This window comes from Littorina saxatilis, unplaced genomic scaffold (genome assembly GCF_037325665.1).
Source record: "Littorina saxatilis isolate snail1 unplaced genomic scaffold, US_GU_Lsax_2.0 scaffold_918, whole genome shotgun sequence".
NCBI lineage: Eukaryota > Metazoa > Mollusca > Gastropoda > Littorinimorpha > Littorinidae > Littorina > Littorina saxatilis.
The window spans coordinates 34035-54544 of NW_027126117.1; the positions used below are offsets into that span (position 1 = coordinate 34035).

The window sequence follows — 20510 nt, forward strand, 5'->3', positions numbered from 1 at the left end:
CAGCAGAGTGCCTAAAGTAGGTTTCTTTCTTCCTTTTCTCTATCTTTTGATATTCGAAAAATTTATATTTATTCGTAAATGATACATCACAGAAAAGAACATGTGTTTCCACTGTGCACAACAGACACTTGCTATTTTTACCTTAATCAAAAAGATGCAACAACAAAAAGTTTGGGGAAAAAGAAACGGTTAAATAGTGAGAAGAATTTTTTTTTTAGGTTTCACAAGTTACTGCCATGACATAAAAAAAAATTAAAAAATGTGCTACAACGCAAGTCAATGCACCTTTATGCCATTCAAATTTACTTTTTAAAATCCATTTCTGGCTTTAAAAAACCCGCCAAGTAGCCATTGTGTTGTCCCCCCCCCCCCCCCCCCCCCTCCCCCCCCACAAACAAATTAAACCACACACTTGAAATTAGCGTGAAATGCAGAGAGATGAATTTGAGAACAATTCATGTAGATGCAGTCTGTTTGGAAAGAGAACAGAGCAACAATTTAAGTACAATGTACACATGCATTCAGACACATTTATACGTAAACTGACTGATGCCCCTGAATGTCAACTGGTTGAGATATGTTGTAACCATTTGGCAAGTTTGGTTTTACATTGCACTAAAGACTTGAACACAGATTAACATCTTATTAACTATTGTGAAGGGGGAAACAATGAAAAGCCAACAACAAAATACAAAACTCTATATTACGACCCCTCCATATAACGACTGAATTTTGGTTACATTTTCAAGGTCGTTAGACAGAGGTACCACTGTACAGACATAAAGGTTAAACAAAAAAAGTGGAAATTACTGTACTTTAACAAAGGGCAAATAGTTGTTTGATTCGGGAATTTTTAACTGCCAACTGCCATTAGATGAACTTGGCGGGAAAAAAAGAGGTTTTAAGACATTCTTAACTTTACAATAACAAAAAAGGTCCTGATGGCAAGACCTTAAATCAAACTGATGAAAAATTTCGCAGCAAAAGATTTTACTATACGTTATTTGTATTTTTGACCAAAATATGACATTTTACACAGATCAAGACAGTCAGTGTTCCTCCGAGACCGCGCTCGATGACTTTCGAGATCTGTGTAAAATGTCATGTTTTGGTCAAAAATACAAATAACATTTATGTATCGATCGATTCTGGTTAGAATTCTTTTTAGTTTTTATGATTGAACGCACACATACATGCACTATTTTGTAGTCTCGGCTGGCCGCCTAAATATGAAGTTTTGTCGGCCTCTGGCGTGACATGGCACAAATGCAAACAAAAACAATATATTAATACTATGAACACTAGAAACTGAGTCTTCCACATGTATTAAATTTACAAGATCATCGCTGAGAACAAAAGCTTGTAAGCATAAAGCAGTAAAAAGCATCAAATAAAAAATTACCTCATATCATAAATTTGACTAGTTTCAAAAAAGATCTGAGACAACCTTTCCCGCATAAAAGAAAACAAATCAGCAGCTGAATCTGACTACACATAAACAACAGTGATATATCATCAAAATACAAGAAGAGTTCAAATCAAAAATCAATATCAGTAATTCTCTGAAGAGGGTTCTGTTTTCTGCTGACAAAAAATGTACGGACCCTCACTCAAACATTTGTTTTAAGCTGAAGAAATAACAGATTAATCAATAATGCACAGTCCTTCTCGCAAAAAAAAGTTCTGCTGAACAGGTCAAATCCAGTCAGAACTTTTACATGGGACAAGAGCATCCCCCCCCCGGACACATGTATACCAAAACATAACTCAATAGCCTGACTGCACACTGTGCAGAGTAAGCGGGATTTTCTGTGTAATGAATTCATTTTTTAAAAGCTACTTAGTGTCCCATTTGATCATTCTGACTAAGCAAGGCCAAGGGTTAACCTAGTCTGCCTGAATTTGAATTAGTCGGTAGACAAGACTAAAAAACTGAAGAAAGAATGTAGAATAAAGTTTAAAAGCAATGACAGAAAGAAGAAGCTTCAACTTTCATTATACTCGAGAAAATTCTGCCATTCCATACATATATTAAATTGTATTTGAGATTTTAAAATGTAAAAACAACAACAACATTGTGTCAAAAAAGTTAGGGCAGGAGGTTTAAAGTCATTTGTAAGATTGTTTACATCACCAGTAGTGAACAGATTTAGGACACAAGAGTACCTCACTGGGCAGAGGAAAACACATTCAAGAACAAATCTCAGGTCACGAAGGAAGACCTCTTAGCTGGAGCACTTAAATAACATCACCACAACCCTGGTCTTAGACATTTGAGACAAAAGAACAAAAAAATAATGCAGGACAACAAGGAGTTAATTACTTTAAACTTTAAACAGATTTTAACCTGAACAGTTTTAGAAGCTCTTTACATAAAAACGTAAGTACATCAGTTTTTTTAATTACTGAGTTACGTATGTACATAAGCCATTAATTCATCATACAACCATTTGGATTTCTGATATTTTCTGTCTTCATAAATACATAAGATATGGCAGTCAACTAAAGAATGATTTGAAACAACACAACAAAATACAAACTTTAAGCCAAAACATTATACATGTACCACAACACTGGAAAAAGGAGGGAAAGGGAGATAATTGATGTGTCCCAATCAAAAGACACATTCCAACACAATAAAGGTGCAAAACTCACACCAGGAAAGCATTTTATCAATAAAAACTGACTAACACATAGAGACTGATATAATAAATAGGTGTATAACACTAAGATTTGAAGAAAAAGTACAATATGTATGCTTTGCAAGCTATTACACAGAAACAGGCAGTGGAATATCCCATCAAGACGTGAACAGCGCCAACAAACCTAAAAACAAAAGCCGTAGGACACTGATCAAAACGTAACTCAAACACTTTGAAATACATGTACAATGGTGCCTGTGGTGAAAGGACATACTTTGGACCAGTAAAAATGTGTCTCTACATTGCACGGGTGGCCTGTCGTTACAGGCCTATTTTGGTGAAGATAGGTATAAAACTAGACAAAGGGACAACAGAAAGTGTCCTCTCATGGAGGGGCCTTACATCGCAGGTTTCACTGTCCATCTGTCACATGAAAGGCCACAAGTCCTTTCTTCCCCTACCCACATCAACATAACTGTGACTTCACATAGTCCAGTAATCTTGTTTGGTGTTTTATCCCAGCGAAGCTGGAGGTATCCCACGAACGCATTTTCATACCGATAATACATGATAAAGAAGGATTCTTTGTGCCCGGCTACGGGCTACAGTTGAAGATGGAAGTTCACCCAAAATTGGGACCATACTAACAAAAATACGGTGGGTGCAATAGGCGCCCCCATTTTTTGAGCAAACGCCACCCAAGGCCGCTTTGGACGGGTAGAAATTCTGTAGTTTCCAAGACTTGGTGTGTGTGGTTGTTTAAGACTATGGATAAAGCTCGCGTAAGATTACGTCACGGTCAAAAGTCTTTGACGTCAATTAATGCATCATGACGTCATGCCTCCCTGTAGTCTTTTTCTCTCACGCGGTGTGTGTGTGTGTGTTCATTTTGTGCACGTGTTAGTGTTAGTGTGTGTGTGTATGTGTGTGTGTGCGCGTGCATGAGTCTGTACTCGTGTGTGTGTGTGTGTGTGTGTGTGTGTGTGTAAGAAAGACTGAGAGAGAGGGAGAAAGAGTGTGTGTGTGTGTGTGTGTGAATGTGTGTGTGCATGAGTTTGTGTGTATGTTAAGTGTGTATGAGTGTGTATATATATGTGTTTGTTTGTAAAGGTGTGTGTGTCCGTCTGTCTATGTGCGTATTTGTTTGTTTGTTTGCTTAACGCCCAGCCGACCACGAAGGGCCATAATTATCAGGGCGGTGCTGCTTTGAGATATATACGTGTGCCACACACAAGGCAGAAGTCGCAGCACAGGCTTCATGTCTCACCCAGTCACATTATTCTGACACCGGACCAACCAGTCCTAGCATGCACTAACCTCATAATGCCAGACGCCAGGCGGAGCAGCCACTAGATTGCCAATTTTAAAGTCTTAGGTATGACCCGGCCTGGGTTCTAACCCACGACCTCCCGATCACGGGGCGGACGCCTTACCACTAGGCCAACCGTGTATGTGCGTATGAGTGTGTGTTTTGTGTGTATGAGATTTGTGTGAGTCAATGTGTGTGTGTGTGGGTGTGTGCGTGCGTGCGTACGTACATGTGTGTGTGTGTGTGTGTATAAGAGAGAAAGAGAGAGAGTGGGTGGGTGGGTGTGTGTTTGTGCAAGTGCGTAAGTGTATGTGTGTTTGTTTGTAAAGGTGTGTATGTCCGTCTGTCTATATGTGCGTATGGGGGTGTGTTTTGTGTGTATGAAGTGTGTGTGAGAGAGTGAGTGAGTGCGTGTGAGTGAGTGTGTATGTGTGTACGTGTGTAACTTGGGGTGTGTGTGTGTGTGTTCGTGTGTGTGTGTGTTTGAGAGAGAGAGAGAGAGAGAGAGAGAGGAGAGGTTTGTCTTTCGCTGGGGTATGCAGTGCCTTGGCGTTGCACATCTACTTAATTGTTGGTTTTGAGTGTGCGCTTCGACTTCCTTCAAAACTGGTCATTTTCTGTCAACAGTTAATTAACTTAACTGACCGACTATTGGGGATTCATGTCCTCTCAGATATCTGGGATTCACATCCTCTCAGAATTAACTTACACCAACCTTTCGTTTATGTAGGTCTCACCCACAAAAATGCTTCCAGACACTTGCCTGCCTCTCAAGAAGCAATCCTTAAGAATTGCTGCTACAGTGGTACATACCCCCCTCCCCCCCCCCCCCCCCCCTTTTGATACCTCCACGATTCTCAGAGAAATTAGGTCTCAAAAGGGGGGAAGTTTTAATGTGGGATCAGGTCTTTAAAGGCTGCCATACTCGTAGCGTTCATTAATTAATTCATATTGTTTACATGTGCCAATAATGTTATAAAACTGTACCTAATGGGATATAATAACGATTGGCTGTAGCTTTCGAACACAGAAAAAATTATTTCAGTACATGTATTGCAAAGTGGTGTTGATAGTGTCGAATGTAAACAGAACAGTCTCAAACGCCATCTTTGGTGTATGAAACGTCAACGGTCTAAAAATAGCCCAAGTCCTGGAGAACTGTTGCTAAACAATGCAATAAAGAATTAATTATTTCTCGTAATTGGTAAGGGCTTCAAACCTAAAACTTTGCAGGAAGCTTAATTTATACATCCCCGCAACGATGGGAAAAGCCCTGGAAGTAATTAAACTAATTAAATAGGACTATGTCAGCCTTTAAAGGGGGTTTCCACTGTACCTGTCGCGGTCACAAAATGTAATAAACCTAGTTTTCTCACCTCTATGGTAAAGACACAACTAACATGGAACAGTCCCCAGAAGGGCCCACTGCAATAAGCTAGCGAAGGAATTGCACATGTGTAAAAGACAATAGGTTTACAGGCTAGACTTTTGGAATGATGGTGATAGGGGTCAGATATGTCATGCGCAGGGCATAGGTCAAGGTCACCGGTCAGTGCTTGGTCTTTTTCTCCTCTTTCTCCATCACTCCAGGCTGTAAGGTCTGTCTGACTTTGGTTAAGGATGAAACTTCAATGTTCTGCAAGGATAGTTTTTCCTATTGAGGTTTTAAATAAGAACGCACATCAGAGACAGAATTTTTGTTTATATGAACGCAGGCACAGATGCAAAGACAAGCATGTACTCCCACATACACACACACTCTCACAAGCGTGCACACACACACACATATATGCACAGGTTAGTACTCGCTTTATGGGACAGCTAGACTGTTCTTACAATGCACCACCTATTACAGGTCTCTAACTGCTTCAGGGGGGAGGGGGGGGGGGAGAGGGGGGGGGGGGGAGAGAGAGCTGCTTCTGGTTTGACACCCTTATATCCCACTCGCACACACACGTTTGTGAATAAAGGATACATAGACATGCTCAGGTTGTGAAGCTGAAACAAAGAAACAGAATTAATTAACTCCCATTCAGAAGCCACACACACATAATTATATGATTTGACGAGTGTGTCTAATTAACAAACAAAACACAAATTATTTTCTTCACAGTCAAGAGCTGAGCTATAATAGCTAGTTTCATATCTCAACAAAATCTTGCTTATGAATTATGTAAATTATTTTCCATAAAACTCCTTGCACAATACAATGCATTCTGTTTGAATGTTTGTTTATTTATTTGTTTGTTTGAGGTTTTCATTGTTTATTTTTGTTTGTCTATCATGTTTCTGCGTTGTGGGCCATTCCACTGTTCTTACCTGGTCAATTAGTTTTGATAAATTCTCATTCGCTGTTGTCCTAGCCTCTTCAGTACCCAACCTGGAAAAGAAAATTACCCATAATTATTCAGTCAGAAAGAACACCCAAGCTCACACAGTATGTTATCCTCTCCTGCATTATCCTCTCTTCAGAACATCAGGATGCTGCGGCGTATACATTATGTCCAAATCTAAAATTCCTAAATCCCTAAAAACATACACTGCGGAGTGTTTTGAATGCTTTGAAACACAAGGCTTTGATGCCTCATAGTCAAACCGAAAATCTTTTCTTTTTTTTTTTAACCTTTTCCCGAACTAGATGTCAGGAATAAATAGGAAAATGAACACCCCTGGCACACACAAGGTGTTAAAAATGGAAAAACAAAAATTAAAAATTTTAGTAATAAATTTTCATTTGATTAATATACTTACCCAACTCACATATAGCAATTAACCCTGGTTCAGTGCTGGTATCGCTGTACGCGTCCCCTTGGTAACAAGAAAGACGCCTCTAAAAAAGAGTGACCGAGACCCGTAAGGGTGTCTAGGCCAGCCCGGAAACGAGGCTGCCTTCCGTATGCGCGCGCATACTCCGCCATATGCATCATTCTAAAACGAAGCCCAACTCACTTCTTTTTTAGACATATATAACCCCACAGCGGGGAGGCGGGAGGGAATAAACGATGTGAGTTGGGTAAGTATATTATTATTAATCAAATGAAAATTTATTACTAAAATTTTTAATTAAATTACATATCTTACCCAACTCACATATAGCAGATTGCTACTAAAGGTTGGAGGGCACTTTACCCAAATAGGAATCGAGATTTTGTCCTGCCTCTACCCGAGCAGGTAACCCAGAAACGCATCCTGTCTCAAGGCATAGAAATCCCTGAGAAAGACATCAATGAAGAACATTTCAAGAAAGCCAGTAAGCCGACTCAAGAACTTCCGCCAGGAGATTAAAATGAAGATCAACTAGAGTAGAAGCCCAATCTTTTGCCTCATGAGGCCTGGCTGTAGTAAAGGGCAAGACTGCCCTGACATTCCCTGCCTGACTCTGCCACCAGCCAAGAGCTTGCCTAGCTATGGTGGAGACCCACTTGGCTAACGAGACTTTCGACATATCTCTAAACCGTACCATGATGAATGAGATAAAAAGAAGTTTCTGAGTCTCCAAACGAGTGTGCACAGTCCGAAACAGAAATCTGCTGAGGGCTCTAACAGGACAAAAATGTACATCAGGATCTCCAAGAGCAATAAACTTGCTCAAGAGAGGAAAGTTGAGTCCGCGCCACCCGAAGAGAGAGGACTGACTGCTCCCCCCCCCTTTTAATTCCTTGCCAACACTTGAAGGCATGCCTAAACAATGTGGCAGTCTATAAAGCTAAGGTTGACTTAAGTAAGTCATTACCTCCACCAAAGTCGATAGAAAAACTTTCTATCCTTAACCAGTGTTTAACGTCGTTTCTAACCGTTCAGGGTTAAAAAGCGACGGAGTTGAAAGATAAGAACAAGAGCTGTTAGAATCAATAATCTGAAAAGATCCATGCAAGCTAGAAAAATCATTGAACTCGAAATGATCAAAAGGCTAAATATGGCTCTGGAGGAGCCAGAATATTGCTAAAAGGTTTAAAAAGTGAACGAAGCTGGATTCTCCAAATTCTGCTTACTTGCCAGAAAATTTGAAGGAACCCTAAGAACCATAGATCATTCTTTCTCCAAAAAGCTGTCCATAGCAAACCTAGCCAGAAAAAAACTTCTGCATAGAACACAGAAACTCTGAACCAAATCCAGAGTTGAGGCAGAAGCCCCTAAGTATCTCAAGTGTACCCTTACAGCAGACAATCAAGTAATTCCAATGTGAGAAAGCAAAGATGCCTTCTTGCCAGCCTAAAGAGGTCTGGAAACCAAGATTGCAAAGACCCGTACTGTGCGACCAACAGGTCGCCCAAACTAACTCAAAAAGAGCCCTGTGAAAGCGAGGGTATGGAGCCCAAACCCAAAGTGGATAACAGCCAGCCTGAAGCTTTTCGTTTGGAAACGAAAAACAGCCAAGACCTGCCCTGCGCTTTCCTTTTACCGTGAGATTCTCTTAGTTAGAGAACCCGCGTGCCTAGAAGCGGGCTCAAAAAGAGCCTTTCAAACAAGAAAGAGATTAACCTCTAGCCAACAGAATAATACTTAAAGGGCAGAGGCTTACTCTCAGGTAAAAAACGGCAAAGTAAAATCTTTGTATTTGAGTCCTGTCGGACCACAAAGATAACCTGTTAAACGTAACCGCCCAAGCGAGAGACTAAAAGCAAGTTTTGTTAAAACGAGCCAATCATAAAGAAAAGATGCCGCAATCTACCAGAGCTAGGAGACCTTGATCTAACAGACAGTTTCTCCTTGCTATCGCCATCACCAAACCCGAGGGCGGTTCCATAGAACGAAAAACAAGAGAACCTAAGTCCTTAAGCTTGGAGTTAACCGAAGCCTACAGAAAGCGCTCCGCGAGTGACACGCTACTTGAGCGTAAGAAACAAGCTAAAGCACCACCACCACCACAGGTAAATAGTCGTGCGTTGCCCACAAAGGTAGTGGTGACAAAGAAGACTCGCTTGCGAAAACTTCCGCAAGAACAAGATGACCCCGCCAGAGGATCTAAGAACTTAACACTCGAAGATTCTCCTCAGAAAGCTCAAACCAACTACAAAATGCCGCGAACCGCGACACAGCTGAAGTAAGAGCCTCCCCATTTCCTCCTCTTGTTCCAGCATCATAACGAACATCGAAATGATGAGAACCAGTCACCCATCCCGATAAGGCAAAAACTTGCCAACAATCGGAAAAGATTTGAAAAGTTTCAAACGTCAAAACACCATGCCAGATCTCCATCCACCTGACTCACGCCAGCTGGAAGACTGGAAGAGAAAGTGAAAACAGCCTGTAAAAAAGGCAAAGGAACCGCAGAAACGGAACCAGAAGCCAAAAGCTGAAAAGTGCCGACTACCAACACCACAGTGTTAACAGTAGAAGGATATCCCGTCCTGTACCCAGAAGTCACAGCCGCAAAAGCGAAAGCGCAACAGGCCGTGGATAAGTAAACATCAGGACCAACCGGTTGCACAGAAACACACCGGACGATCCCGTTGTACCTCGAACCATTTCAGCTGCGAGCGCCACTGCACTTGCTAACTTGAAACAGAACCTAAAATCAGTGCTTTACAGAACAAGAAGAGCAAACGCTCGATCGAGTCACTTTCGCAGTTCTGAATATTATATGAGGCATCAGATGGACAGGAAGAAATTGCTATTCACAACACAATGAGTCACGTTCACATAAAATTTGAGCCCGGTCACTTTTATAGTTTCCGAGAAAAGCCCAACGTTAAGTTGTGTGTTGCCGAACAGAAAAGGCTAGTTATCTCCCTTGTTTTTCTGATAACGTTCGTAAAAGGCTACAGATGTAAATACTTTGATGTAAAGAATAATCCTACAAAGTTTCAATCACATCCGATGAACTTTGTCAAAGATATAAAATGTCTAATTTTTCCTTTGACGCTGACCTGTGACCTTGAAAAAGGTCAAAGGTCAACGAAACCATCGTTAAAGTGTAGAGGTCATTGGAGGTCACGACTAAACAAAATATGAGCCCGATCGCTTTGATAGTTTCCGAGAAAAGTCCAACGTTAAGGTGGTGTCTACGGACGGCCGGCCGGCCGGCCGGACGGCCGGCCGGCCGGACAGACTAACACTGACCGATTACATAGAGTCACTTTTTCTCAAGTGACTCAAAAACAGGAGCACCTTAATCTGAACAGCCTTCATGCACCTCCGTGCAATCCGGAAGCTGACTCCATGCTAGACTTAAATCTCCAACAAAGAATCAGCCCTACTGCTCGCTTCCTGCCCCCCTGCTCGGTATCAAAGGTAGGAAAGTGACCCCCAGAGAGACTCGCATGGTCAACCCAAGAATCACCCAGCCCACCAACTTCCTGCCCCCAGGGCGGAAGCTTACGTTGCCTAGGGCTCTTAGCCGCTGCTGAACGTGCGCCAGAAAGCGGAAGAACAGACACGGTTTCAACACTTCACCGCACAAAGCTTGCTACCTCCTGCGAACGTACACCACTTTCACCGGAGAACCCGGCTACACGCGGCCCTTTGCCAACTCCAGGGCAATGGACAACGATTCCCGGAAGCTGAAGTGAACATCCTGTTCCTCCGAACTTCCAGAAGTCATCAAACCGGATAGAGGTGGAGGAAGTAAAGCTTTGCTCTCAACCACCCCCTCCAGTCAAAACTTAAATGCCGTTTTCCGCCGCCCACGTCACTGCGCTGGACAACCTGAACGGCAAGTTAAGCTGGGTGTCGTCCATCCCCGTGAACGCACCCTCATATGGAAGTATCTTCGTTATCCTCTCCTTCATGCTCGCAATCGCAATCGGGAAGGTGACCCCCGCCTTTCGCGGTCCACCAACTTCCACAATACTTAAATGCCATTTTCCGTCGCCCACGTCACTGCGCTGGACAACTTGAACGGCAAGTTAAGCTGGGTGTCGTCCATCCCCGTGGACGCACCCTCATAAGAAGGTATCCTCGTTAACCTTTCCTTCATGCTCGCAATCGCAATCAGGAAGGTGACCCCCGCCTTTCGCGGTCCACCAACCTTCACAAAACTTAAATGCCGTTTTCCGCCGCCCACGTCACTGCGCTGGACAACTTGAACGGCAAGTAAGCTGGGTGTCGTCCATCCCCGTGGACGCACCCTCAAATGGAAGTATCCTCGTTATCCTTTCCTTCATGCTCGCAGTAGCAATCAGGAAGGTGACCCCCGCCTTTCGCGGTCCACCAACTTCCACAAAACTTAAATGCCGTTTTCCGCTGCCCGCGTCACGGCGTTTGGACAACTTGAACGGCAAGTAAGCTGGATGTCGTCCACCACCGTGGACGCACCCCTTCCTGCCCCCTGGGCGGAAGCAGATGCCTTTCAACCTGGCCCCAGTCTACTGACGAGGCGGGAAGCATAGGAACATCTGTTCGCTTGTCAGGGCCCTTAGCACCCACTGACACCCCGACTAAGCGGCCGATGTCAGCCAGTGGTTCAGAGCTTTCACCCGGGCTTTGACCAGAGGCTACTTTCTCAAGACAACGCTCTACACTTTGGCTGGAGAACCCAGCTACTCATGTAGTCCACATACCTTGTGAGGAAGACGGAACACCTAAAGGTGAACCAACAGACGCCGGAGGCCGAGAACTCCCCACATAAGGTCACAGCAGGGGACGAACGACCACTGTCCAGAGACGAACACACAGCAACCCCGGCCGGGAGAGCACGTAGTTCTGCCTTTGATGACGAAGTGCCAGCTGCCAAAGCAGAAACCTGTGAACTTAAAGTCAAAAGCAAAGAGGCCACGTCTACAGACGCAAGCCCAATAACAACATGTTTAACACCGAGCCCGGACTAATCCGTAGGCTTAAAACAAAGGTGGCCACTGCACCCGGTGTTCACAGGCGGTCACCCATCCAAGAACTAACCGGGCCCGACGTTGCTTAACTTCAATGAAAGGACGAGAACCGGTGCTTTCAACGTGGAGTGGCCGTTGGCCGGCAAAAAGGGGGTTCCGGAATAGTCACCAGTGTAGTAAACAAACTGGAAGCGGACTTGTCTACCGGCTTAGCGGGTAAAACAATCAACACATCAAAAGATTTTTAGCAAGAGAATCTACAACAGAAACGGACATAGACCGGATTGTTTAGACTTCCTAAAAGCCTTCTAAGGAGAAAAGGGCACAGCAGCTACCTATTAAGAAGCTGCCCTCTTCTTAGCATTGTCAGCCATGACGGAAAAACGACTCACGAAAAAAATTTCTGAGAAAAATCGCAAGTCCAAAATACGGCCAACAAAACTGCCAAAATCAAGCAAAATACAAGGAACGACCTCACCTCAACATAGTTGTGAAGTCCAGATGACAAGAAGAGACCAAGAGGAACGAAACAAAGTCAAAAAGACTAAGTAACAACGGCTGAAACAGCCAGAGCGTACATAAAATGCGACCAGTCCCACTGACGCTGAGTTTTTAGAAAGATGCATATGGCGGAGTATGCGCGCGCATACGGAAGGCAGCCTCGTTTCCGGGCTGGCCTAGACACCCTTACGGGTCTCGGTCACTCTTTTTTAGAGGCGTCTTTCTTGTTACCAAGGGGACGCGTACAGCGATACCAGCACTGAACCAGGGTTAATTGCTATATGTGAGTTGGGTAAGATATGTAATGTAATCAAAAATAACTTCATAACTAGGGAGCATCTATCATAAATCTTTTCTCCCACTACAAACAACACATGCACACACACACGCAAACTCTTGCATCACAAAATTCGTCACCCTAGCAAACAAATACATATACATTTCACTCGTGTAATAAATTTTAAGCGTTTATATATGAAGAGGTAGTGCAGTGAAGGCGTGTACCTGTGGAGATCCTGATGAACGTCCAGCTCAAAGTGGAGACGTGCCAGCCGTTCCTGCTGTTCTCTTACCTGGTCCATCTTCTCAAATGTTGCGCCATCATCTATAGAGAGAGGAAAGTCATTCTGTCTTAGAGTACAACTGTACTAAACCGTTGAACCATCATCTATACACTGAAGAGAGTAATATTGTCTTAAAATACTTCTGTGTCAAAAAATTTCGAAACACGGAAATAAATAAATGAAAGAGAGATGTTATATTGATAAGGAGGGGAAGAAAAACAATCTGTGTTCAAAGCGGAGAAGACAACCGAGAGGGCACCTGTCATACTCACTGTGGGGCTTCATGGCATGCAACAATCTTATTGCGTCAAACATTACATGCATCTTATTTTCTTCACTCTCTGATAGTAAAAAGAATAACTAAGGTTTGTCATCATTATTATTCTAATTATCTTTACCTAAAAATTAAAAATAAAGCAAAAGTGCACCCAAAACACTTTGATTAAAGTGATATATAACCTAGTAAAAAAAACAAGCTTGTGTTTGAACATAAGTAACAGGTGGGAAAAAAAAGAGTCCTGCTTACTGAATGCACGCAGTTTCCCGGAGTGGAAATCCCCCAAGAGCTGAAGCAAACCCTGCTCCATCGCTCGCACATCCGCCACGTCCGTCAGAAAGGAATGTTCCTTGGTCAGTCGCTTAACACTGCCCGACCGAACACCACTTTTACCTGGCAACAAACAAACAATTTGACTTTTACTTAAAAACCGACCGAGACTTAGAAAAAGTAGTTCTGTGTCTGAGCCCTTGTATTAATGAACAACTTACATAACTTGAATGTTACCTCAGACAGTTTCTTAGTTTAAAGCGTTTAAATCCATCCACTGCTAGTGTTATCATTCATGCTCAACTTTAAAGCAATCTTGAGAATACACTGAACAAATAAAATGTCGCAAAAAAATACATGTAAACAGACTCAAGTTAACAGCAAAGGACTTTTTTTCTAATTCCTAACCTTCTTCTTTTGCTTGATTTCTTTTAGTGACAATGGTTTGTAAATTACATGAAAAGGCCCCAATATTGCAAGAGTGGCTTATATGCGCTCTCTTCCGTTTATTCCACCTGACCTTCACAATGATGGAATTCAGATCTTAACTAGTGGTCACTTGGAGGCATGCTTTCTGAATCCTCTGAGAATGTTACTGACTTGCATTACCTTTTTTACATTTAGTCAAGTTTTGACTAAATGTTTTAACATAGAGGGGGAATCGAGACGAGGGTCATGGTGTATGTGTGTGTGTGTGTGTGTGTCTGTGTGTGTGTGTAGAGCGATTCAGACTAAACTACTGGACCGATCTTTATGAAATTTTACATGAGAGTTCCTGGGAATGATATCCCCGGACGTTTTTTCTTTTTTTCGATAAATGTCTTTGATGACGTCATATCCGGCTTTTTGTAAAAGTTAAGGCGGCACTGTCACACCCTCATTTTTCAATCAAATTGATTGAAATTTTGGCCAAGCAATCTTCGACGAAAGCCGGACTTCGGTATTGCATTTCAGTTTGGTGGCTTAAAAATTAATTAATGACTTTGGTCATTAAAAATCTGAAAATTGTAAAAAAAAATATGTTTTTATAAAACGATCCAAATTTACGTTCATCTTATTCTTCATCATTTTCTGATTCAAAAAACATATAAATATGTTATATTTGGATTAAAAACAAGCTCTGAAAATTAAAAATATAAAAATTATGATCAAAATTAAATTTCCGAAATCGTTTTAAAAGCTATTTTATCTTATTCCTTGTCGGTTCCTGATTCTAAAAACATATAGACATGATATGTTTGGATTAAAAACACGCTCAGAAAGTTAAAACGAAGAAAGGTACAGTAAAGCGTGCTATGAAGCACAGCGCAACCGCTGCCGCGCCAAACAGGCTCGTCACTTTCACTGCCTTTTGCACTAGCGGCGGACTACGTTTAATTTCATTCTGTGAGTTCCACAGCTTGACTAAATGTAGTAATTTCGCCTTACGCGACTTGTTACCCTTCTCCACAGAGTGTGAGTGTGAGCCATCTCTTGCACCGGTACTACGTCGCCTGCCCTGTCCCTGTCTGTGTTGTCCAGCAACCTGAAACAATACACCGCATTGTTATTACTCTCACAGAGAATTTTGTGTTGTGGGGTGGTGAACAACTTTTTGACAAACATCGACAGGTTTGTCAAAAACAGTGCATTTAAAAAGAAAATCACACACAAACACATTACATTGGAGGCATGTATCCAAGTACAAATTAAAAACCAACACCCACATCTACCCACAATGACACACCCAAACTGTCTCTTTCAAACACATATGCCCATCCGCTTTCGGGGGAGGAGATCGAGGTCTTCAATTGGGGTCTAAGAGAGCTTCCTCTGTGTTAACTCATTGTCTCCCACTCATATAGCTCTATCTGACCTGTTACGGATATATCCGTACACACAGTCACTTCCTGTAACGTCGATCTAACGCCTGCATTCCATCGTGCTGATACACAGTTTCTACACAGTTACTACAATTCTGAGTGACCTGCTGCTGAACAGCTGGTCTTGGCTAGAAAAACCTTGGTCAACATAGGTGGGGTAGAAAGTGTTAAAACATTGCTAAGACAACCTTGTGTTTTTCCCTCCCTTGATGCCCTCCTGCCTGGGTAGTGATGGACGCGCTGGGCTCTGCAGATGACATGGCGATGATGAAGTAGCTGATTTCACTGTGGTATTCTCATCCTTGTGCAAGCTTGGCTGCACTTTTATTCTGCAGGCAAGAGAGAAAGAGTGATGTTAGTTATAACATAATAAGCTTGGCTGCAATTGTATTCTGCTGGCAAAAGAAAAAGTGTGATGCTAGCTTTAATTGAATAAGAAACAGACGAGTGCAGTGGCCTAGTGGATAAGACATCGGCCTCCTAATGGGAAGGTCGTGAGTTCAAATCCCGGCCGCGGCCGCCTGGTGGGTTAAGGGTGGAATTTTTTCGATCTCCCAGGTCACTTATGTGCAGACCTGCTAGTGTCTTATCAGTTATCCCCCTTCGTGAGTACACGCAAGCACAAGACCAAGTGCGCACAGAAAAGATCCTGTAATCCATGTCCGAGTTTGGTGAACACGAAAATACCCAGCATACTTCCCCGAAACTGGCGTATGGCTGCCTGAATGGTGGGGTAAAAAGTCATACTCTTAAAAATCCACTCGTGCAAAAAGATGAGTGAACGTGGGTGTTTCAGCCCAAGAACGAAGAAGAAGAAAAAGGAGAAAAAGAAGAAATATGTATATATATATCAGAAATTGTGAAAGAAACAATTGAAAGTCAGCAGAGACTTTCTTCCGAGATTTGTTAAAATCTCTTAGCAGAGAAAGAGAGAGATATAAGTATCCCTTCACAGACAGCCTATTGGGAGCATCAGACCCTCCTCCTCGTCTTCGACTCGTCGGCATTATACTTGTCTTGTCTAAATATCGGACCCTATTGCTACGCTGAAAACACAATAGCTGTTAATGATGTACATCTTTCTTTATTTATTTGGTGTTTAACGTCGTTTTCAACCACGAAGGTTATATCGCGACGGGGAAAGGGGGAGATGTGATAGAGCCACTTGTCAATTGTTTCTTGTTCACAAAAGCACTAATCAAAAATGTGCTCCAGGGGCTTGCAACGTAGTACAATATATATACCTTACTGGGAGAATGCAAGTTTCCAGTACAAAGGACTTAACATTTCTTACATACTGCTTGACTAAAATCTTTACAAACATTGACTATATTCTATACAAGAAACACTTAACAAGGGTAAAATGAGAAACAGAATCTGTTAGTCGCCTCTTACATGCTGGGGAGCATCGGGTAAATTCTTCCCCCTAACCCGCGGGGGGTAATGATGTACATCATAACATGTTTCCAACGAGTAAGAGTAGAAAGAATATCGTGTCACGTCATTACGACATGTGGGCATTGGCAAACACAAACTTTCCAAGATTCTTAGCAGTTACAAATGAAAACAGGTTGAACAACAACTGCGCACACAGCCCAAACCAGGATACACTGACTAGCCTACATACAGCAAAGAATGCGGAGGTGTCGCATGATTCTTCTCCAAATACCCGCAAGCTGATCCAGCTAAACACATGTTTAGACTGTAAATTATTCTTCGTCTTACAAGCTGGCATGCTGCACAAATTAATTTTGAGCGCTGCCAATGAAAGCAAAGCTACAAACCCTTGTAGACTCTTCGGCCAGTTATTTTGTCTTCTCTTTTCGTCCGCTGGTCGCGAAGTGCTCCGTAGTAGTCTCCCTTGTACCGCAGAAGTTGAGCGCAATGAGAATGACCCCGAATAGCAACGCGGTGAACAGGATGCAGACTCTTGTGGGCCGGACAGGGATACTGGCACTCTGGCGACACCCAATGTCAATAAGAAGCGACAATAAGTAGATTTTGAAAAGTTCCCCCCAAAACGTGGGTTTTGTTGTTCAATATGTGTGTTTTTGTGTAGCTTTAGCGTTGCTAACGTAGATGACGGGCGCTTACATTTCTTCTCACGACAGAGCTGTGTGTACTTTATGATCTTTTGAGACGAATAAAACTAGATTTTACAACAAGACCTCTCCATCCGTGTTTTTGACGAGCCGCACATTTTTTACATTTAGTCAAGTTATGACTAAATGTTTTAACATAGAGGGGGGAATCGAGACGAGGGTCGTGGTGTGTGTGTGTGTGTCTGTGTGTGTGTGTGTGTGTGTGTGTGTGTAGGTGTGCGTGTAGAGCGATTCAGACCAAACTACTGGACCGATCTTTATGACATTTGACATGAGAGTTCCTGGGTATGATATCCCCAGACGTTTTTTTCATTTTTTTGATAAATGTCTTTGATGACGTCATATCCGGCTTTTCGTGAAAGTTGAGGCGGCACTGTCACGCCCTCATTTTTTAACCAAATTGGTTGAAATTTTGGTCAAGTAATGTTCGACGAAGCCCGGACTTCGGTATTGCATTTCAGCTTGGTGGCTTAAAATTTAATTAATGACTTTGGTCATTAAAAATCGGAAAATTGTAAAAAAAAAAATTTTTTTATAAAACTATCCAAATTTACGTTCATCTTATTCTCCATCATTTGCTGATTCCAAAAACATATAAATATGTTATATTTGGATTAAAAACAAGCTCTAAAAATTAAATATATAAAAATTATTATCAAAATTAAATTTTTGAAATCAATTTAAAAACACTTTCATCTTATTCCTTGTCGGTTCCTGATTCCAAAAACATATAGATATGATGTGTTTGGATTGAAAACACGCTCAGAAAGTTAAAACGAAGAGAGGTACAGAAAAGCGTGCTATCCTTCTCAGCGCAACTACTACCCCGCTCTTCTTGTCAATTTCACTGCCTTCGCCATGAGCGGTGGACTGACGATGCCGGCTACGAGTATACGGTCTTGCTGCGTCGCATTGCGTTCAGTTTCATTCTGTGAGTTCGACAGCTACTTGACTAAATGTTGTATTTTCGCCTTACGCGACTTGTTTGATAAATGTCTTTGATGACGTCATATCCGGCTTTTCGAGAAAGTTGAGGCGGCACTGTCACGCTCTCATTTTTCAACCAAATTGGTTGAAATTTTGGTCAAGTAATCTTCGACGAAGCCCGGACTTCGGTATTGCATTTCAGCTTGGTGGCTTAAAATTTAATTAATGACTTTGGTCATTAAAAATCTGAAAATTGTAAAAAAAAATAAAAAATTATAAAATTTACGTTCATCTTATTCTCCATCATTTTCGGATTCCAAAAACATATAAATATGTTATATTTGGATTAAAAACAAGCTCTGAAAATTAAAAAAAAATTAAAATTATTATCAAAATTAAATTTTCGAAATCAATTTAAAAACACTTTCATCTTATTCCTTGTCGGTTCCTGATTCCAAAAACATTTAGATATGATATGTTTGGATTAAAAACACGCTCAGAAATTGTTTACCTGTACCAACAGGTGTAGAACTCCCTGTTTCTTTGATATTGTCAATGTTTCGGCTCGTGTTGATCCTGGGATCAACTGAATTTTTTGTAATATATGTGCCGTACGGTCAGTGTCTGTGCCGCGTGTGCGTGTGTGTCCCCCGGCCAGTGTGCTGTGTGCGTCAGTGAGTGTGTGTGTGTGTGTGTATGTGGCCACGGTGGGTGAGTTCAAGTTATGACCTGAGCAGCAACTCCAAAATAAACAAAACTTGACTAAATGTAAAAACAAGTCGCGTAAGGCGAAAATACAACATTTAGTCAAGTAGCTGTCGAACTCACAGAATGAAACTGAACGCAATGCCATTTTTCAGCAAGACCGTATACTCGTAGCATCGTCAGTCCACCGCTCATGGCAAAGGCAGTGAAATTGACAAGAAGAGCGGGGTAGTAGTTGCGCTAAGAAGGATAGCACGCTTTTCTGTACCTCTCTTTGTTTTAACTTTCTGAGCGTGTTTTTAATCCAAACATATCATATCTATATGTTTTTGGAATCAGGAACAGACAAGGAATAAGATGAAAATGTTTTTAAATTGATTTCGACAATTTAATTTTGATAATAATGTTTATATATTTAATTTTCAGAGCTTGTTTTTAATCCAAATATAACATATTTATATGTTTTTGGAATCAGAAAATGATGGAGAATAAGATGAACGTAAATTTGGATCGTTTTATAAATTTTTATTTTTTTTTACAATTTTCAGATTTTTAATGACCAAAGTCATTAAATTAATTTTTAAGCCACCAAGCTGAAATGCAATACCGAAGTCCGGGCTTTGTCGAAGATTACTTGACCAAAATTTCAACCAATTTGGTTGAAAAATGAGGGCGTGACAGTGCCGCCTCAACTTTCACGAAAAGCCGGATATGACGTCATCAAAGACATTTATCAAAAAAATGAAAAAAACGTCTGGGGATATCATACCCAGGAACTCTCATGTCAAATGTCATAAAGATCGGTCCAGTAGTTTAGTCTGAATCGCTCTACACACACACAGAGACACACACACACACGCACGCACGCACATACACCACGACCCTCGTCTCGATTCCCCCTCTACGTTAAAACATTTAGTCAAAACTTGACTAAATGTAACAAACAACAACTTGAAAGCAGAGACATACATACATGTATGTCTCTGTTGAAAGGAAAGAACAAAATAAGACATCAAAAATACTTTTTTTTAAAGCATATATGATATGACAATTGTATAGTCAGTAACAGCGCAAGTGCCGAATTCGAGAAAGCCAGAATCAAACAAACAAACCGAGTAACAAGCAAACAAGAATGAGAGATATAATTAAAACAAGTGTTGACCTTAACGTACTTTTTGTTTCAAATTATACCATTGTTTCTGTTTTGGTTCATACACTCTTCTACTCAAACCATACTTTAATTTCCAATGTTTTTTGGCTCACGTAAGTGTAGCCTATGCGATCGTAACTTTGTCTGTCTGTGCGTGCGTGCGTATGTGCGTATGTGCGTATGTGCGTGCGTGCGTGTGTATGTCTGTGGTAGAAACTCTAACATTTGAAGACGTCACATTACATTGACGTCACATTATGACGTAAGAGGGTTAGACGTCACGCGAAGGAAGTACTGAAAGTCTCGGTCATTATTATTTTGAGCGGGCCGAGACTAGTGTACATGCAGACAGACAGATCTAGATCTAGTGTCTCGCTTTCTTGCACAGTTTCACCTATTCTCTTTCTGTGTGTGTGTGTGTGTGTGTGTGTAT

The 20510-nt window shown here is 41.7% G+C and overlaps 1 protein-coding gene and 1 pseudogene across 1 annotated transcript; both read right to left on the bottom strand.

Moving 5' to 3' along the window:
• Window positions 1-1144: 1144 nt before the first annotated feature.
• Window positions 1145-17303, bottom strand: LOC138954557 (coiled-coil domain-containing protein 28B-like). Its single transcript, XM_070326372.1, has 8 exons — window positions 16978-17303; window positions 15382-15522; window positions 14760-14856; window positions 13311-13454; window positions 12726-12825; window positions 6271-6331; window positions 5927-5949; window positions 1145-5555 (listed from the first exon to the last, which is right to left on the bottom strand). The coding sequence occupies exons 2-8, from the start codon at window positions 15451-15453 to the stop codon at window positions 5501-5503; spliced, it is 552 nt and encodes a 183-aa protein (XP_070182473.1). The 5' UTR covers window positions 15454-15522; window positions 16978-17303; the 3' UTR covers window positions 1145-5500.
• Window positions 11742-11860, bottom strand: LOC138954558 (5S ribosomal RNA; annotated as a pseudogene).
• Window positions 17304-20510: the final 3207 nt, after the last annotated feature.